Source organism: Phascolarctos cinereus, unplaced genomic scaffold (genome assembly GCF_003287225.1).
Source record: "Phascolarctos cinereus isolate Bilbo 61053 unplaced genomic scaffold, phaCin_HiC Scaffold_4;HRSCAF=312, whole genome shotgun sequence".
Taxonomy (NCBI): domain Eukaryota; kingdom Metazoa; phylum Chordata; class Mammalia; order Diprotodontia; family Phascolarctidae; genus Phascolarctos; species Phascolarctos cinereus.
Genome location: NW_027555847.1, coordinates 573,775,861 through 573,796,799, shown reverse-complemented (window position 1 = coordinate 573,796,799; position 20,939 = coordinate 573,775,861). Strand labels below are relative to the sequence as shown.

The window sequence follows — 20,939 nt, the reverse complement described above, 5'->3', positions numbered from 1 at the left end:
TGAATTAATGAATGAATGAATAAATAAATAAATAAATAAATGAATGAATAAATAAGTGTTGCAGGTATGCCAATGCAGTAGTCAGGCCATTTGGATATTATTATCCACAGCATTGTATAATGAAGAGAACACCTGATTTAGATTGAGGAAAGACATGGATTCAAATTCCAGCTTGACATTTAATAGTTAAGTGACTATAAGAAAGCCACTTTACTGCTTTTAGCATCAGGGTGCTGATTTATGAAATAGCAGTAATAATACCTCATAGGGTTGTTGTAGGATCAGTGTATGTAAGGCACATCACCAACCTCTAGGTTTTATGTAAATGTCAGCTGCCATTGTTGCCACATGACTGACCTACCTCCTCTTGCATGTCTTTGATGTTATTATCTAGGTGCAAGCCACTTATGAGATATTTCAACCCTCCTTACATGTTTATTTTGCCCTTTAAATCACCTTTAGTGTCGTATTTCTTAGGAGTAGCCATGCATCTGGAACATCATATAATCAATGCAATATTGATCAATCAGTGAGCATTTGTGAAATACCTTCTACATGTCAGGCCACTGTGTTAAGCTTTTTAGATACAGAGACTCTCACCTAGAGTGAATCTGTCCTTTCTTTGGACTTTGCACAGGACATTCTCCATGGCACTGCTAAATGCCTTTAGAGAGCACCAATCTCAAGCTTTATGCTTCCATTTGACCTTGTTGGAAGCATAAAGCATGAGATTGGTGCTCTCTAAAGAGCTCTGAATTGTTGACCTTACAATTAGATCATTAAAGTTATATCTTAGATTGTATGCATCAAGCAGCTTTATAACATATGGATACCTTTGGAAAAGTACTTCATAGCTTTTTATTGATCAAGTCATTTTTATGTGGGGGGAGGGTGCAAACAGCAAACAATAAGAGATCATAATCTGTTTTTTTCAATTGTATGACTATAATGATGTGATTTACTGTAGGGTAGGATCTGGAGCATCTGTCTCCTTACATCTGGGCCCCCAGCAATGCTACCCACAGACTGAGATACCCACTCAAAACAAAAGCTCATGAGTCCCAACTATATATTTACTTTTATTAGCCAAAAGACACTTAGTTCAGAATGAAAGATATGTAATCAAACAGTGTAGCAAATAAAGTATAGTACAAGAAAATTCTCTGCCCCCCCAGCCGTGCATATAAGAGGAACATTTTCCCCAGTATACCCACAGAGAACACGTGTAACCAAGAAGCATGGATGTAGGGTACATGCAAAGCCATAGCAGCTCATACTTCTGATGCTGGCTAGAAGCTATTATTTTCTTCCAATTTCATTATATTATTTTCTACTAATTTCTCTTGGGTGTTGCATATCAACTTATCTTTGGTTGCTCCATCTCTGCTGGGTAGTCTCTTTGGGGATTGTGTAATTGCAAGCCTATTCTCTGCTGCCATCTGTAGGGCTTCAAATATCTAGCTTCTTCAGGGCCAGCTACTATTCTAACTGCTATATGCTTGAGAATTACAATAATAATAATAATAACAATTATTATTATTATTACTATAGCAGCTAATATGTGTTTATTATGTGCCAAGCACTGTGCTGTGTTTTACAGTTATCTCATTTGATAGTATAGTTAGTATAGTTGCAGTAAGAAGTCTCCCTGACAAGGAGAGTTACTGTTCTTTTAATACATAGCCAAATGTAGAAATACATTTTGCATGACTTCATATGTAGATGGGTATCATATTTCTTGCCTTCTCAATGGGTGGGGGAGGAGCAGGAAGGAGGGAAAGAATTTGGAACTAAATATAAAAATAAAAATAAAAAATACATAGCCAGGTCTGGGAGTCTCCACACCCAGCAGACAGCTAACAAAAGTCAAAAGATTATTCTTTTTGGTGTTTATTCCAGGTCTATGGTCCCCGACAACTATTTCAAGTTTATGTTTGTAAATTCATTTTAACTGCTTTTGCATCTCTGATTGTTAGCCTCTGGGCCTCAGAACCTATTTCTGGAACTCTTCAAAAAAATCTTCTAGTTGCCTGTGCATATCGGGGCACAGAGGCATGCAAATGAAGTTAGGGAAAAAGAACTGGTTGAAGAAGTCAAAGCTACCACCTTCTACCCAACCCCTTTGCTGACATTCCTGCCTTGATTAATTATGCATCTATTCCAGGAACAATTTTTGCTGGTTCTTTTTGCCTCCACCCAATACAGAAGTACTATTTCTCCAGAGCAGAAAATCGTATGCAAAAGCCTGCCTTCTCTTATTACTGCTGTTTTCTTATGTTTTCATCAAGGATATCCTTAATACATAAATAGAACATTCTGATAAAAATGAGAAAGTGGGTAAATGAGTCCAGCATCTTTGTCTGATGACCAGTGACTGGGCATACAGCTTGATGAACTGGATCATATCATTCTTGACAATCCTACTGTAAATGAAACCAAGAGACAAAAGAAAGATACATCTCAGTAGAAAGACGGTCCACAGGTTGCACCAACATTTGGCATAGAAGATGAAGAAATAGAGATTGTCTATAAAGAATCTTACAATATCCTTTTAAAATTTAATTTAATTTAAATTTTGATACTTGATAACTTTAATGCAAAAGGGGATATAGGTGAGGAAGTGAAATGTGTGTTGGAAAGTATAATCCAGGAATAAGGAATGAGAATGTCTTCCTTCTTAATATTTTGCAAATAAGCTTGTCTTCTAAACCAGTTTTTCCCTTATATACCACAGGAGATATAAAGTATTAGTTGGCTTTGGTGGTTTCTGAGCATTTTTGGCTGCCTTGTGAGCTATTTTATGGTGATTATACTTCTCTAAGAAATGGTAATAATCAGTATCCTTACTTGTGTATTTCCCATTTTTCAGAGTCAATAGCTAATTTGAATAGGTTAGGTTGGAATTGTTAAAATTACACACACGGGAAAGCTGGGTGGCACAGTGGATAGAGTACCAGCCCTGGAGTCAGGAGGACCTGAGCTCAAATTTGGCCTCAGAAATGTAACACTTACTAGCTGTGTGACTCTGGACAAGTCACTTAACCCCAATTGCCTCACCAAAAAAGAAAAAAAATAAAATAAAATTACGCACAGTCAAGTCTCATCTTTAACCTTTCTTCTAATTTGGTGTTACTATTCTCTTTTCTTTCATATGGATATGGAAAAATAATAACAAATCAAGCTGTCCTCAGGTATTTGAATTAGGGACTTGTACTCAATAGGAAAGGTTCCATTAGAACAAAAAAAAACTTCCAAGATGGTGGTTAATGAATCACTTAATCACTTTTTTCCCTCAGGCAATACGGCATTACATAGTCCAATGTTGGAGCTGGATAATGATATGCGCCCTTCTGCATTGGCGCATCTTAGTCAGACAGCTTCACTAAAAAGGGCCAGCAGTTTTCAGTCTGGTCGAGATGATAGTAAGTATTTTTCCTCTTTTTTTTTAAAAATTTATTAGTCTTTAAACTACTTATGTTTTCATGCTGTGATACTATATAACTTCTAGTTTTGAATGCCAATAATTTTGTTATCTGTATCCCACCTCTGGTTTTTATGAAACAACTTAGGAGTTACTAAAATTTGCATATGAGTGGATAATTGAAGGTGAAAATGTAGAGAAGGGATCTGAGAGATTCTTCACGGCAAGAATATAATCAAGTGTCTTGAAAGTGAACATTCCTTGCCTCCATTTCATGGAATTTCAGGGTTGAAAGGGAACAGAGAGGCTATCAACCTGTATCTGATCAAGATTCCCTATATAGCATCACAAATATAAATTAACGCTTTTATTTGCATCCTATCCCTAGGACATAAACAGAGTTTTGTCAAAAAATAATAAAACATTCAATAACATTGCTCTCACTAAAAATATCATTATTAATAGTGGCCAAAATGTTTTATACTGCTAGTAAACAAATAAAAATATTTTAAAATATTGTTTTATCTTACATTTGAAATATTATTTATTTCCTATGTTGGGGTACATGCTCAACATTTTTAATGCAGGGGCATGTATTAAAAAAAAAGTTGGTAGGTAGTTCCTCTTGCCTTCTGTAATATTATGCTAAAACAAAATAAAATTTATATCAATGTGAATTGAAATCTATGTAGATCACTTCATTCCTTGCTAATTTTAGCATACTTCGTGTAGTTTACCAGTTAAAAAAACCCATTAACATTAAAATCATTTTTTGGCTGATTCAAAGCTACATTCTTTTTATTTTATGCTACTTCTATCTTCTTTCCTTAGCATGGCGTTATAAAGCTCCCCACCGGGTGGCCTTTGTTGAAAAGTTGACCAAACTTGTTTTAAGTCAACTCCCTAATTTCTGGAAGCTCTGGATTTCCTATGTCAATGGAAGCCTTTTCAGTGAGGTATGAATAGGTTCATATATGTAAATATAATTTTGATACTGTGAATTTATATAGAGTTTTATTTAGTGTTTGAAAGTGGTTAAAATTAATTAAAGCCATAAAAGGCTAATGGAGTAGAAGTAATGACCACTATGATTCTTTTCAAATTTTGACTTTTTTTATATGTTACATTATAAAGATTTTTATAGCATAGGCTCATATAATCACTTAATAATAATAATCAGTTAAATAATAATAATTACTTAAAAACAAAATTGGTAGAAATATTTTCATAGCCTTCAAATCTTTGTATAATTCCAAGCTGGCAAGGTTGTGAATGACATGATTCATTTCAGTTCATTTAATAAAACATTTATTAAATACCTACTCTGTGCAAAGCACTGGAAATGAAAAGACAAAATTGAAACAGTCCCCAACTTATATTCTACTAGGGGAATATTGTTACACATATGCACATAAATATAACTTATAACACAGATCCACAATCTCTAGGCTTACACAAACCAGATTCAGTCTTTGAGGGTGTTCCCCCCAACCCCCCAAAATCCTCTCAAACCATTTTATTAACACCCAGAGTTTACTCTGAGAAATTAAATATAGCTCAATACTGAGACAAATGAAAGACCTCAAAGATTCTGGGTAATTAATAATCAATTTGTTAATTAGGCTAGCCAGCAGTCAGTAAATTGATGGTCAGTGGTTTCTCTCAGTAACCAAAAACTCTCAGTGAAGACCCTGAGATCTTTAAATACCTTTCTGAAATGTAATGCCCAAGACAAGTAAAAATCAATCCTGATTAGTGGACATTCCTGCTGAGAACCTAGCTTGATCATGAAACTCAGCAGCCTCCAGCATTCTGTTTAGGGGAATCCACATCCATCCAGACCTCTCTGGGTGGTTTTTCTCCTTCATAAGCTAGGTTACCCTAAACTTTAATGGAGGGGCACAGGAACAGGGGCTCCTTTCCCAGGGAAAGGACTGGATTCTGTTTATGCTCTAAACTGAAGTTAACTCTCCTTGTTGGATGGGATCCCACCCAAGATTGAAGAACATGTTCCTTGAAGGTTAGGAGTAATCTCATCAATTAGTCATGTCCTTCAGGGACTGACTTTAACAAGAGCTGGGCCTTAAAGAGGAAATAGAAGCAAAAAAGCCTGGATCCCAATTTAATAATTGGTTATTAATTTTAATAATGTAATAATAATTTCTGTTAATACTTATGTCTAGTCCTCCATAGATAAGGGTAAAAGAGTCCCTGGATCCTAAAGTCATAATGCATCATAGATACTAGAGAGCTTTTACTCTCCCCCATAGAAAAAGCATAATAGTTCTTCTGGGTCAATATCATTGGGAAAGCACAGTGATTGATGTACTTCTAATTAATATTAAATAAGAGAATAACTACATACATATCTAAACTCATTCATTTTCCTTGACATTCACTAGAGTAATAAAAACATTGCATTTCAGCAAGTTTTTCTTCCACAAAGACAGGCTTCAGATGCAACTAATCTCTATAAACAGAAAATTCCAAGAAGTTATAAAGCTGTGTATATACCCTTTGACCCAGCAGTACCACTATTAAGTCCATTTCCTAAGGTGATCAGGCAAAAAGGAAAAGAACCTTTATATTCTAAAATATTTATAGCAGCTGTCTTTCTGGTTACAAAAAACTAGAAATTGAGGTGATGCCCATAAGTTGGGGAATGGCTGAACAAGTTGTGGTATATAATTGTTATGGAATACTACTAGCTGTGAGAAATGATGAGCTGCTTAATTTTAGAAAAACATGGGAAGACCTGCGTGAAGTAATGAAAAATGAAGTGAGCAGAACCAAGAGAATGTTGTTACAGCAGTACTATTCAAAGAATAATTGTGAGCAGCCAAGTTATTCTGACTACTATAAATACTCAAATCAACTATAAAGAGCCTATGAAGGAAGATGCTGTTGACCTCCAGAGAAAAAAAAACTGATAAATAGAAGTATGCATAGTATGGTTTTACAGATATTTCTACATGTCTTTCCAATGACGGCCTTCTCTAGTGTAGGGTGGGGAGGGAGGGAGGGAGACAGTGTGGAATTTAAAATGTTACCCCAAAATTTTTTAATTTAATTTAATATATATATATGTATATATAATATATATAAACAGAAAATTACTGAACTGACAACATGTCCACACTCAGAAAATGGAATAATTTAATGATAATCCTTTGTTAAAGAATTCTACTATTAGTTTCTTTTAAACTTAATATTTAATGATTAGATTTTTTTAGAGCAAAAGAAAAATCTCAGTCTCTTAAAAAGTTTTGTGGTTCAGTACTACACACAGACTTTTAGGTTTCTTGTCCTTCACCACAGGAGATGATCATTATAACATTGGTATTATAGTTTCCTTTCCTTATCTCCTTAATATGTAAACTAAGGTTGTTTTTCAGGATGGGAACATTTAGAAGCCTTCCTAGCAATTTTCAGGGATAAATGATCACAACTTCCTAGAAGAACATTGGTAGTATTACAGAATAGCTGGTTTTAAGGGATCTTTCTCTAAAATCATTCTAAAATTCTGATGACCTTTTAGCTATCAAGAATGATTGAAGCCCTGGAGATACCATGTAACAACTGATCTTAAGAGTGGGGGGTTTCAACGTGGCATTGAGTAATCTTGAGATCTGCTAATTCATTTGAAGAATTGTCTTCTTAGGGGAAAAAATAACTCCTAACGTATACGTTTTTACCTCAGCTTTTTTCAGCTTAGTTCCACCTTATTAATATAGTTCATCTGACATGCTTTACATGCCGGTTAATGTTTGGACAATATTGAGATCTGTCTTTGGACCAACTAGAGAAGTTCATGGTTTTGGGGAAGGCCTTTTTATTTTCTTACCATGACCACTAACATATTGCAATTCAAAGGTACATTTTGAACTCATCAAGAAGAGGTAGAATCTCTGACAGTTGTGATCTCATAGTGGTTAGTGTAATGTAGTCAAACAGTGTTTTCTTTTTTAACGGGTAGGTACCCATCTGTGGTCAAAATGGCATTTAAATAATATCGTGCATATTCTACATAAGACATAAATGAGCTATTTCAGAAGTGAAGAACCACATTTGCAGTTGTAAAAATCACAGTAGTCATTTTCGCTGAGTTAACATCTCTAGTTTTCAATTATTTAAAAAATAAACTTTTGAAAAATGCAACTTACTGCTTTTTAAAATTTTTCTTAGATATATATAGCTCGTGTTTAATTCCAAATATTTGTGTTTAGTTCTAGTTGAAGAATGTTTTTTCTCTTTAGTAAAAAATCTGAAAATATGCCTAACAGAAGTAAAAAGAAATACAAAGATTATTTTTTTTAAAAATGTTCCCAAACAATGAAGAATCATTTATGAAGAAAATTCAGAATTTAAAAGTAATTAATAACAGTTAAGATATTTTAAAAATCAAAATCACACACCAAGAAACCTAAATATTTTAGTCAGTAGTGTTAATGTTGTAGTTGCATATTGCTTTTCTTGTTCTAGAAACTAACGTGTTCTTTAGATATTATGACAGTTGAGGTCCTAGATGGTTTTTCCAGCAGTTTAAAGAGTTATAGCTCTTTGAACAAGCCAGACCTATGTGAGGTAACATACATGAATCAAAACAGTGAAATCTAGCCGTTGGTCTTACCACAAAGTAGTTTTGGTCTGTATATACAGGAAAGAATTAATTTTTTTAAATTAACGAAATGGTTAATAGTAGGTTAAGATCTTACCTTGAGATATAGTTTAGATATAGCTTATTTCAGGTGTGAGAAGACTGAAAATGTCAAAATAATTTTCAAACATTAAGAACCAGCATTCTTAAAGGCAATGAGTCATAAGATTTAAATTAGCACGATGTACTTTTCTGTTCCAAAATCAGATTATGTCTTAAAAATAGAACACGATTAGATTTTATGACTCAATACGTTGGAAATGTTTGACTCCAGTAAGTGCAGGAAAATGTACAATTTTAGAGACTCGAGGAACTATTTTTTATGATCTTTCTTGCCATTAACATTTTTTTAAAATTGTGCAATCCAAATAATTTCATAAATCTAGAAATTTAGTTGCAAAATTATATTGGCCAGTAGATGTCACCATACGCATGTTAATACTGTTTAGTTGCCAGAGTGCATGCTTATTTGATGTGGCCTCGACAGCTTTCATTGCATGTTCCTATGCCAATTGATTTTTGTGTTTGTCTTATTTGAAAGTTATAAGCAAAAGTACTCATGTGATATCCCCTTTTCCATATCCATCGCTTCTATTATTTAGTATTGATGAACCTAGTAAAAAATCATTATCCCTGCCAGAATAAGTGTTTCTGTGGAATCCAAAATCTTAGAACTGGAAGGGACCTTAAGCTATGGTCTGCTCCAGCTCCCTTCTTTTAGAAATTACTCTCATTTTTATAAATAAGGCATTTGAGTTTATTCACTTAAATTTATAAATTAAATAAACCATTCCAGAAATGTGTTGATTTGAAAACTAACCTTAAATATATAGGTTACCTCATTAGGACTACTTTGTATTGAAGCCAAATTTAAATCTCAAATGAAAAGCCTGGAGGAATTTTCCATCTTACACGTAGTAAGTGCTTAATAAATGCCTGTTGATTTGACCACAAATGAGTGTACCACAAATTTAAGTTCTCTAACTTCATCTATGTCCTGTTTAACACTGTTCATCTTCTTGATTCCCTGACATAGTCCCTTAGTAACTCATAGATCTAAAATTGGAAGGGATCCCATAGGTCAACCCTTTCCTTTCAGAAATAAGGAAATTGATACACAGAGAGGTTAATGTATTGCCCAGGGTCACACAGGCAGTAAGCATGTTAACTCCGGAACCAGTACCCTTTCCACTTTCACAGTGTTGCTGAACTTCAGGCTTCTCAAACCCCTATTCCCACATCACTATCTCTTATTCTTACCCTCTTCTCCAACTCAAAACATTTTTCTTTCCTCCTTCTCTGAGCCTTTCTCGCACCCTCTAGGAAACATCCCTTTCAGTTTTGAACATCAGTCTTTTTACCTGTGCTTCCAGTCTCATTGCTTCCCATCTCCTCTACAACTTGGCTCCCTCAGTTATTTCCTCTCTTTCTAGCATCTTCAATTTCTCCATCTGTTGGCTTCTTCTCCATCTGCCTATTAATGTGTACACTTTATCTGCCCTGGAAAAAATTATCCCTTGACTCTTAAACCAGGATTAGTGGTAAACAAGGGAGGAAGCCATTTAAGATAGAACACATGGTGGGGTGGAATAGAATGTTGTGTCTATGTTGGGAGTAGGGGAAGGAGGGAGGTATCCTGAGGAACACTTTAATAGATTTTTGTAAGTGCACATATTTTTAATGTTATGAAAATGCTTTCTTCACAGAATGCAAGTTCTTATTTTATAATAAAGTCATATAATATCTGTTACACTGGAACTCCTTTAATTGGACGATGCACTTTAAAAATTTTAAATTAATTTTGTTGATGTCTTTTGTTTTGCTTTTACTTTCAATTTTATATGTTCCTTTCTCCTGACTTGCTCAATGAGCCATACCTTGTAACAAAAGAGGAAAAAAGAAAGGGGAAAAAAATCCAGTCAAATAACCAGTTTATCAACCAAATCTTGACAGTATATGCAATGTTCCACACCTCTAGTTCCTCACTTATGCAATGAAGAAAGGGAGGAGGTACCTTTTCTCATCTTTCTTTGGGACCAGGCTTGGTCGGTATAATGATATACAGCATTCGCTTTGAGGTTTTTTATTCTTTCCATTGCCATTACAAAAGTGCATTTTTGCAAGTATACTATGCCAGGAATGAAAATTAGCTTTATGGAGAATTTTCTTTTCTATGGAATGATACTCAAAAACATTAGGGAGGAAACAGTCTCAGACTTTTTGGGGGGTATATAAGATGTCTTGTTCTGACTCTGATTGACCCTTCTTTCCTGTAAAACTTTCTGTCATCTGCCCTTCAACTGCTATCCTACGTCTTTCTTTTCACTGCTATATTTCCTTAATATGTGTTTTATTTGTACTTTCTTCATTTCTTTACCATAAAGTCTTTTATTCCTACTACAATCTGGCTCTACTCTTATCACTACTACAATTTTATTCTCAAGTTACTAGTGATCCAATAGAGAAATCTAGTGACCTTTCTCAGTTGTCATTCTTCTTAATGATAACTTAATATGTATAGTGTTTAACAGTGTTAAAAAAAAAATAAATCCCTCCAGAATATATACCCCATTTCTAAGCCTTCCAATTTAATGATGTTTTAGTATGGCTTGTTTTCTTCAAATTTAAAGCAAAAACCAATATTGCACTTTATGAATTACTTATATAAAGATATACTGATACTCTCTTTCAAAACTTTAAGACTGCTGAGAAATCAGGACAAATGGAAAGATCAAAAAATGCAAGGCAAAGGCAGCATGACTTCAAGGTAAGTTAAGCATGACATTTTTTGTAAGAGTGTTGCTTATTAAGTCTTGAATAGAAGATTATATTTTTAATATTAATTTACTCATTTTTTGAGTTAGGATTCATGTATGTAGTATTTTATGTATGTATGTATGATTTATGTATAACTTTAGCCATATTGATTATAAGAAGATTGTTTATTTCTTTTCTTTTTTTTTTTTTTAAAGAAAATGATTCAGGAAGTGATGTACTCATTAGTTAAACTGATCCGTGGATCATTACTTCCATTCAGCCTCAAGGAAGGAGAGCTAAGACAGTATGGTGGCTGGGAGATGAAGTCTGAACTATCTGGTCAGTGGCTGACTCATGTCATCCAGACTGTAAGGTAACTCAAAATGTTAGCATATATCTGCCTAAGAAGAATGAAATATTAATTTTTAGGTAGCTGAAAACACATGCAATTCTCATGTGATTTTTTATTACATTTTAATCAAGGAAGAAATTTTTTCTGTGGCATCCTCTCTTTTATCTTTCATTATTGCCTGCTCTCCATTTGAGCTATCATTTAACGAACCCTTAAAATCTTTATCAGTCTTTTCTTACCTCATCTAACCCTCAAAAGTACTACTCAGGAAAAAGGCTTTCTAGTCATTTAAATAACGTGAACATTTTAATAGGCATTTTAGGCAAGATCTGCTTTTTCTGTCTAATGGAAACATCATCTTATGATATGTCTTATTGTTCATTTTGTGTCATTCTAACCTCTGTTACTACTTTGCATTTTCTGTGCCTGCATTAGTGCATCTCTTAGTTTTCTAAGTGCCTTACAGTTGCTGTCATGCATGTATACTCAGTATTTGTTTATGATTTTGGCAAAAACATTGTCTTAATAATGATCTTAAACATGTTTTCATGTTATATGTTTGACAGGCTTACTTATGAATCCTTGACTGCCCTTGAAATACCTAACGATTTGTTACAAAACATCCAGGATCTTATTCTGGATCTACGAGTACGTTGTATAATGATCACCTTGCAACACACTGCTGAAGGTAATGCAAGAAAAATGGATAATAATATTAATTGAGGAATAGCTAAAATATGATGGTATTTGAATGCGATAGAAAATTATTATGCCATAAGAAATGACCAAAGGGGCAGATTAAGAGAAGCCAGAGAACTCTTTTATAACTGATGCAGACTGAAATGAGCAGAACTAGGAGGATGATTTACGCAGTGACTACAACATTGTAAAGAAAAACAAATGGGAAAATATCAGTTTGGTCAGTCTATCAACAGGCATTCATTGTTTACCACATACCAGAAACTGTGCTAAATGCTTGAATAGAAAGGAAGGCAACAAAAAGCCCCTGCCCTCATAGAGCTCAAAGAGCTAATGGTGTGGGCATGGTGAAAGTAACTGCATATATACAAGAGACTTCAACTGTAAATGTAAGGTAATTTCAAAAGGATGGCCCTTGCAATGGGGGAAAGAGAGAAAGGCTTCCTGCAGAAGGTGGGGTTTGAATTGAGTCTCAAGAGGAAGCTAGAGAATGTAAAAGGGAAAGGTGAGGAGGAAGGGCATTCCAGGCATGGGGGATAACCAGTCCAAATGCATGTAATCAGGTGAGGGAGTGTCATGTGTGAGAAAAACCAAGTACTCTGGATCATGATTGCAGGGGGGAGTAAAGCATAAAAAAACTGGAATTATAGGAAGGGGCCAAGTTAAAAAGGGCTTTAAATGCAAAATAAGATTTTATATTTGCTTTAGGGGGCACAACATATTGAGTTGTGAGGAGTAACATGGTCAGACCTGCACTCTAGCAAAGTCACTTTGGCAGTTGAGTAGAGTAACAATTAGAATGGGGAGAAAGATGCGAGAAAGCCAGTTAGGAAGCTGTTGCAGCAGTTCAGGTGTGAGATGATATGGGCCCATGGTGGTGGGGGCTAAGTGAGTATGGAGAAGAGCCCATATAGCAGAGAGACTGTGAAGGTAGAAACAACAAGATTTAATACCAGATCATGAGTGAGGAGTCAAGGATGATACTAAGGTTGGGAGACTGGATGATGGGGATGGGTGCAATAATCAGTTACTACTCTAGAACACCAGTAATGAAACCTGCTTCCCAACACTTGACAGAAAAGTGAGGAGCTAGAAGTTCAAGAGGAGAGATAAATTTACAGACATGGTTAGAGCTTGACCATTCAAACACTGATTGTGTTCATTTGTTAAAAGGGAAGACCTTTTTGTTTGGTGTGGGAGAGGTGAGAGAGAGAGCACTAGTAATAGTGATACCCCCAAAAATGTAGAAAAGAAAGTAAATAATGTAAAACGTGCCCAGAGAAAACAAAAGGAAATTCAGAGACAGACAATTAAGACAGCTTTGGAACAAATGTCAAATTTGTTATATTTACATATATGTACAAAACAGACTCAAGATTTCATATACTTTTGGCTCTTCTTTGTACATGGAAACATTCATGTTTGTTGATGTTTGTCAAGTTCTGAACAAAAATATTTTAAACCTGAAAAAATAAAGAAATATGTCTTCACACTAGCTTTCTACTTCATTGGGGAAATTTAGTGAACAAAGTACATTCTATTGTCTGAATCTACCAAAAGAGGCAGAAGACTTCGGTGATGAGTGATGCCACTTGTTACTGACACATTTAGTTAAACCAAACAAAATCAAAAACTGACATGTCATCTGTGTTTCTGGAAGTTCCATGGGTTATTTGAAATAAAAATTAATTATGTTGTGGTTCTTAATGCAGATGTAAAAAGACTGGCTGAAAAGGAAGACTGGATTGTTGATAATGAAGGCCTAACATCTTTAGTAAGTTTAATGAATTCTTTAGCTACTTTTTAGTACAGTTACTACTTAACATTGCTATTTTGTTATACGTATTTTTCCCCATTCAGAGCAATACGTTGAATTTTTGTTTGGTTTTTAGTGGGAAAAAAAGTTACTCATTGTATTTGCAGCATTGAACATTATCTAGTAATGGAAGACTATATCCTTAAGGAAGTTTCTCTTCCCAAAAGCTATTGTTCCTCAGATATTATAATATTACCTCAGCTGTAAAGCAAACCAATAAAGACAGTCTGTGTTAACCATGCAAAGAGCACCAGTTCTGGAATCAAAAGACTTGGCTTTCAAATCCCATCGCTGACACTTAACTGTGTTCCCTTGAGTTTAATCTACCTTGGCTTCAGTTCTCATCTGTAAAATGAAGAGATTGGATTAAATGGCCTCCAGTCTCTTCTAGCTCCAAACTTATGATCCTAGTGAACTAAGTGAACTCTAGACTAACTCCCGTGCTATAGTCCCTGGTTCCTTAGCCTTATTTCCATTTACTCCTTGCAAAACCCCTATGTTACTCTCACCATGTTCCTCCTTTATCTTATTCACATGCTGTTAAAAAAAAAAAGTGAAAAGAGGTTGTTCAACTTTATTAACTAGGTCCCCTGCAAATTTTGTTTATCTGATTTCTACTGTGCCTTCACTTTAGTGAGACAGTCTTCTATAAGTGATTTCCTATCCCATTGACTATAGCTGCTATTGTAAGCCTTCTCTTCTCTCCTCAAGCCACCCAGAGCAATTCTTCTGTCTCCCTGCCCATACACACACACACACACACACACACACACACACAGAGCCAACAACCTCACTTCATACTTTACCCCCCCAAAATATGACCATTCACTGCAGGCTCTCTCTTCTTTTCTGTCTTCTTCTCTAGTCACCCTGACATCATCTCCCACTACCTCTTACCTTATTACAATTGAAGAGATGACCCTTTTCCTTACCTGAGGCCAATCCCTCTACCTGTACTTTTGATTCTATCTCCTCCTGTGTTCTCCAGGAAATTGCTTACACTGTCATCCCTCATCTCTTTCTCATCATCAATCTGTCCCTATCACTTGGCCCCTTTTCTGCTGCCTATAGATATGCCCAAACCTCCCGCATTCTTGTTTGTTTGTTTGTTTTTTTGGCTAGGCAGTGGAATTAAGTGACTTGCCCAGGGTCACACAGCTAGTAAGTGTTACCTGTCTGAGGCTGGATTTGAACTAAGGTCCTCCTGAATCCAGGGCCGGTGCTCTATCCACTGTGCCACCCAGCTGCCCCAACCTCCCCCATTCTTTAAAAAAAAAACCCTCATTAGATTCTATCATCATGTATCTTTCTTCCCCTTCTCAGCTAAAATCTTTGAAAAAGCCAACTACATTCAGTGTCTTCACTTTCTTTCCTTTTATTCTCTTCTAAAACTCTCTGTAATTTGGCTCATAACCTAATCATTCAACTGAAATTCCTCTCTATAAAGTTACTACTGACGGCTTAACAAGGCCAACGTCCTTTTCTTATTCTGCATCTTTCTTTCTTGACTTCCCTGAAGCAACTTTGGCTATTCTTTCTTCCCTGGATTGTTGAGATACTACACTCTGTTAGTTTTCCTGTCTAATTCCTTCTCAGTCTCCTTTGATGGAACCTCATCTATGTCATGCCCACTAACTCTGGGAACCTGAGCCCTCTTTATTTTCCTTTCTTCATTCTCCCACTTGATAATCTCCATCTCCCCTCAGTTCAGTTATCATCACTGTGCATATGACTTCCCGTCTATCTATCCAGCCCTATCACTCGTCTGAATTCCAGGCCCTCATCACCAACTGCCTATTGGCCATTTCAACCTTGATTTCCTTTAGGCATCTCACACTTACTGCATTTAGGGAGGCACATGGAAGAATAGAAAGATCACTGACTCTAGATTCAGAGGACTTGAATTTAAATCCCACTTCTGCCCATCACTACCTTAATTGACCTACCTTGGTCAAGTTTCTCCCTGGGCATCAGTTTTCTGATGTGTAAAATAAGAGTAGTTTTGTATAATAATAATAATAATAGTTATTTAGATGGTTTCCGAGGTTTCTTCTAGCTTAGGATCTACGATCCTGTGTATGACTGAAACAGGACTCATATTTTTCTCCAAATGTATCCCTCTTCCACACCTCTCTGCCTCAGTGTCATACTCAGCTCCTCTTTATTATTCACTCTGGGTATCTCTCGATTCCAAATCTTTTCATTTCTATTTCCACAATATCTCTTGGATAAACCTCTTTCTCTCCACTCACCCAGCCAACCCATTAGTACAGATTGTCATCATCTCTCATCTGGACTAATTCAATAGCCTCCTAATTGGTCTCTTTCTTTCAAGTCTTTCCCTATCCATTCTCCACACAACTACCAAAGTGATTTTCCTAAATTTCAAGTCTGGCCGTGGCCCATCTCTTTTCAGTAAACTCCAGTAGTTCTCTTTTACTGGTAGCATCCAATATAAACTGTTCTGTTTTATATTCAATATGTTTGACAGCCTGACCCTTTCTCACCTTTCTAGTCTCCTCTGTACCTTTCTTGGTCCAGCCATATTGGCCAACTTGTTCTTTATACATCATGCTCTATCTTCTATCCCTATGCTTTTGTGCTTGATATCCCCCGTGCCTGGAATGCTGTCCCTCTTTATCTTTGCCTCCTAGAATCACTATTCCTTTCTAGATTGAGTTCAGACACCATTTTCTTAAGACACCTTTCTCGATCTCCTCAATTGCTAATAATGGTAGCCAGTATTTATGTAGCACTCACTGTATTTCAGGCGCTGTGCTAAATGTTTTACAAATATTGTCTCACTTGATCCTCACAACAACCCTGCAAGGTAAGTGCCATTATTAGCCACATTTTACAGTTGAGGAAGCTGATGCAGACAGGTTAAATGACTTGCTCAAGGTCAGACAGCTAGTTAGTAGCTGAGGCTATATTTTTAACTCAAGTCTTCCTGACCCTAGGCCCAGTGCTATATCTACCGTGCCACCAGCTGCTGGTACTTTTCTCACTAAGATTGTCTTGTATTTACTGTGTATGTATCTTGTAAATACCTATATGTTCATATTATGTCCCCATTAGAATGTAAACTTCTTGAGGGCAAGGACTGTTTCAGTTTTGTTTCTGTATCCCCATTGCTTAGCATCGTCCATGGCATGGTGCCTAATGAATGGTTATTAATTGTTCTGTGAATGAACCTTCCTTTAAAATGATCCTTCTCTCAAAAAAAAAAAGATCCTTCTCCTGCATTTCCTATTATACTTTTTTTTTAGTGTATGATAATTTTTAAAAGAACGTACTGTATTTGTTTTGTTTTGTAAAATTATAATTGACTAGATTATTTAGTATCCTGGATTTTTCAGAAAAGTTAAATGTCATTATGATGTAAGCCTGGAGGAGACCAACCTTGAGGAACACTTCTAGCTTTGTTGTATGGGTGTGTGTCTGTGTTATAGAAGTTGAGGCGCGCAGAAGATAAGTGACTTTCTCAATGTCACATTATCAGTGAGTAGCACAACTAGAGCCCAGGCCTTCTTAATCACACCATCCAGTCCAACTCAGCTGAAACTAAGAAAGGTAAAGAGACTTGCCCCATATCACATAGAGGTAGTAAGTGGCAGAGCCAGGATAGGATCATAGAATATATATACAGCTACACATTATCTTTAAACTTTTTAACTTCTCTTGATTTGCGTTTCCTCATCTGTCAGATGGATACATTTGCTTTACCTGATGTAGTCCTTGATGCAATGTTGCCTAGTGAATAGGGAGCTGGCCTTGAAACCAGGAATACCTAGTGTCACCCCTCTAACACACAAGGGCTATATGACACTGGGCAAGTCATCTAACCTCTCAGTAACTCTCTAAAACTGTAAGTTGAAAAGAAGGCACAAACCTGCATTAATAGAGAGAATTTTCTTCTCTGGGAGTTTTCTATACCAGTTAAGTCACAGGTCTTGTGTCTGTCTTCCATCCCTACTTAGTCCTGGTGAAGTTAAAATAGCACAAAAGAATTGAAAGAACTTTGAAGTCATTATGATTATTTGAAAAAGCAAAACTGCCACTCAAAGACAAGGTTTTGATATTAAAAGCAGATCTTGAAAAAAAAATGTTATGTGTACATACTTACACATATAAGAAGGACCTGAACTATTTTTTAAATAGTTTGTGTTTGTATCAGTCTGTACAATGTTATCCATTGAATCTGGCCATATGAACACAGTTAGGACAATTTTTTAACTGTTTAGTGTAGAAAAGTCCATGTGAAAATGTTTTGTAGCTTAGTGAAATGATTACCACAGAAACTTATTTGTAGTTAATTAAATAAATTTCTTATCCATTATAAGTGTGAAATCTTAACCATAAAGCAATTGATTTACTAGTCATGTAGATTCACATTAATAATAAATAACCTAAAACTGGGTTTAGAGAAAGTAAGTGTTTGGGGAAAAGAAACAAATGACTAATGACCAAAGCACTAGTTCATTGTGTGAATGACTGATCCTAGAAAGTAAGATAGCTGACTATAGTCACTAACTATGTTTGTGTGAAAGTTCGTTAGCCAGACAGCATAGACCTTACTTAGTGGGAATGTTGGAGGACATTCCAGTCTTTGCTCTCTAACTCTCTAAATCCACTCCTTGTTCTCTTTTCCCTCTTTCTATCAATGGCACCTAGTCAACCATGGTCCCTTGATGGTTTTTTTTCCTGTCTCTTACCTTTCATACTCTGTAAACTGCCAAAAGCTGCCAATTCTTCCTCTACAGTACCTTCACATCTTTTCTCTTCTGTCTAGTTTCACTTATATTATGCTTATGGAGGCCCTATTCAACTGAACTCTTGTAATCACCTGTTTATTTTATTGGGCTTATCTGACATAGTTTTCAAGGTGATGAATTGGAATTTGATTTCTTTATCACTTCTAAGCCTGCAATCATGTCAGAATCTACCCAGAGTTATCTTCCTCAGATTTACCTCCTTCATCATTTAAGGTTCCTCACTCTTTGGGCCACTTTTTTTTTTCATCCTTAAATGTATATCACGTCCCTCCCCATACTCTACTAAAGACAAACTAGATTCTTTTTGTCCTTCCAAATGTGTCCTGGGCCTTCCTGCCTCCATGCTTTTGCTCATGTGCTTCTCCTTGCCTGAAAATTTCCTTGCTTCGTTAAATTCTTATAAACCCTTTAAAGCTCAAATTAAATGCCAACTTCTTCATGAAATTTTACTTCTCCTTTCCTCCCTCCTCCAGCAATGATAACTTCCCTCTTTGGACCTCACACAGCATTTTGTTTTTACTTCTCTAATGTCTCTCCTCTAATATTTAATATCATAGTATATATCTATAATACTTAATATTATAGTTAATATGTGTCTATAATACTAAGTATTATAGTTAGCATGTATCTTCTCACTAGATGGAAGTTCCATGAGGCCATAGGCCATATATAACCTAAGCATTTTATTTTTCACGTCATCCATAGTACACTATGTATAAGAAGTACTGAATCTGTAAAATTAGAGGAGTAGACTAGATCATCTCTGGCATCTCTTCCAGCTCTAGATCCAGTGATCTGTTATGAAAATGATTTGAATAAAACTTGCCATTGTACCTTGGACAAGTCACAAACTTTGCATAGTCTGCAGTAGACAACAGTAGAACAAGCTCTGGATTTGGAGTCAGAACTTATGTTCATTTTTCAGCTATGCCATTTACTATCCCAGCAATATTGGGAAAATCACTTAATTTCTCTGATGTAGTTTTCTCCTCTGTAAAATGTACTTGGGGTAGTGGATGTAAATGTACTAGATTCATAGTATCAAAATCAAATAGAAACAGAGGCTACTAATGAGCACATAAAGATCTCTGTGAGCTGCATATTGACCCATTTTAAAAATGTAATATTTATATTTTATTGTATATTCATTCATTTCATTAAATATGTTCCAATTACTTAGTCTGGTTCCGGCTGCACTCAGGAGTGTTGTGGGCTGTGTATTTGACACCTATAGACTAGAGAACTTCTAGGTTTCTTTCTAGCTCTAAATCTTTGCTCATATGACTTAACAAGGTATCTCAGACCTGTAAAGATCTAAGACATTCTTGAGTGAAACATGGCCCATTTTATCTCTGTACAGAATCATACCTCAGATATCATGTTAATTATACTTTTCTTTAACATAACTACCTTTTTATTTCTGTCTCAGATCCTATTATAAAAACATTTTATTTTTCTTGATACCATTCCAGTAGAACTATCACCATGTATTTAAAATGATATTAATTTTACTGTCTTTCCTTGCTGGGTAGATGGGAATAATTTCTAATCTTCATCAGGTCAGGTTTAGAAGTGAACAGTAAATGCAACCCCAGAATAACTGTTCTTTCAGGCTGAGGCAACCAACTAAAGTGTTGCCTTGCAACATTCTGAAACAGTTCATTTGAGAGCATCCTGTTTTCTTCTCATTTTGAAAAGTGGCCTTTATCTACCTTTACTCAGTTTGGATCAGTTCTGAGAATTTTATTTTTCATCAGAACTGGAATAGTCTACAATGATTCCTTAATCAGCAAAATCCGATGATTCATGATGCTTATTACAGCTAAGTCTTTTTCTTTGGGGAAGAAAAAAAAATCAGATTTTTATTGATTTACAATTTTATTTATATTTCGCTTTTATGTTTCCTGTTTAATTTTAGCCTGACCTGACTTTTAAAAAATCATGCAACTATCCATTTTATAGTTCATTTAAAATTTTCCTTCTGTCTGCTGAAAATTGTGTGTTCATACTTCTTGGTTTTGAAATAACCTTCTAATTCTGTCTTTCCAATTTTCTGCATTCTTTTATTATGGATAAAAACAGATATAAAGAAGCAAGAGGAAAAGAAAAATTGATTCCAGGTTTCACTTAAAATTATTTATATAAAGGAAATCAGTCCAAATAAAGAAGCAAAAGTAGGAAGCACTAATTGAGTACAATCATAGAATTCGAATTCAAAGTCTATTAAAAAATTAACTGGAAAACCGGTAATCATCATCTCCTAATTAAAGGAAATTCTGATCCTTCATGTAATTTTTTCAAAAAAAAATGATAAGCCAATCTGTAATACTTTATAGTTACTACTATCTTTAATTCTATACTCTTACTTTGATATTATTCTTTAGAGTGCCATCTGGTGGTTTTAAAATAGTGTGGCAAAATAACCAGAGTTAAGAGAGAATAGTTCTACACTCCAGTACCTT

General features: G+C 35.4%; 1 protein-coding gene across 7 annotated transcripts in view; it reads left to right on the top strand.

Annotated features, from left to right (window-relative positions):
* EXOC2 (exocyst complex component 2) overlaps positions 1-20,939 on the top strand; it is a 238,954-nt gene that overhangs the window by 120,342 nt on the left and 97,673 nt on the right. For all 7 annotated transcript variants that reach the window (XM_020976652.2, XM_020976651.2, XM_020976649.2 and 4 more), the window contains 6 exons: positions 3,297-3,422; positions 4,253-4,377; positions 10,780-10,845; positions 11,051-11,208; positions 11,754-11,875; positions 13,599-13,660. In XM_020976652.2, the coding sequence (XP_020832311.2) occupies positions 3,297-3,422; positions 4,253-4,377; positions 10,780-10,845; positions 11,051-11,208; positions 11,754-11,875; positions 13,599-13,660 (659 nt within the window). The remainder of the gene's footprint in view (positions 1-3,296; positions 3,423-4,252; positions 4,378-10,779; positions 10,846-11,050; positions 11,209-11,753; positions 11,876-13,598; positions 13,661-20,939) is intronic.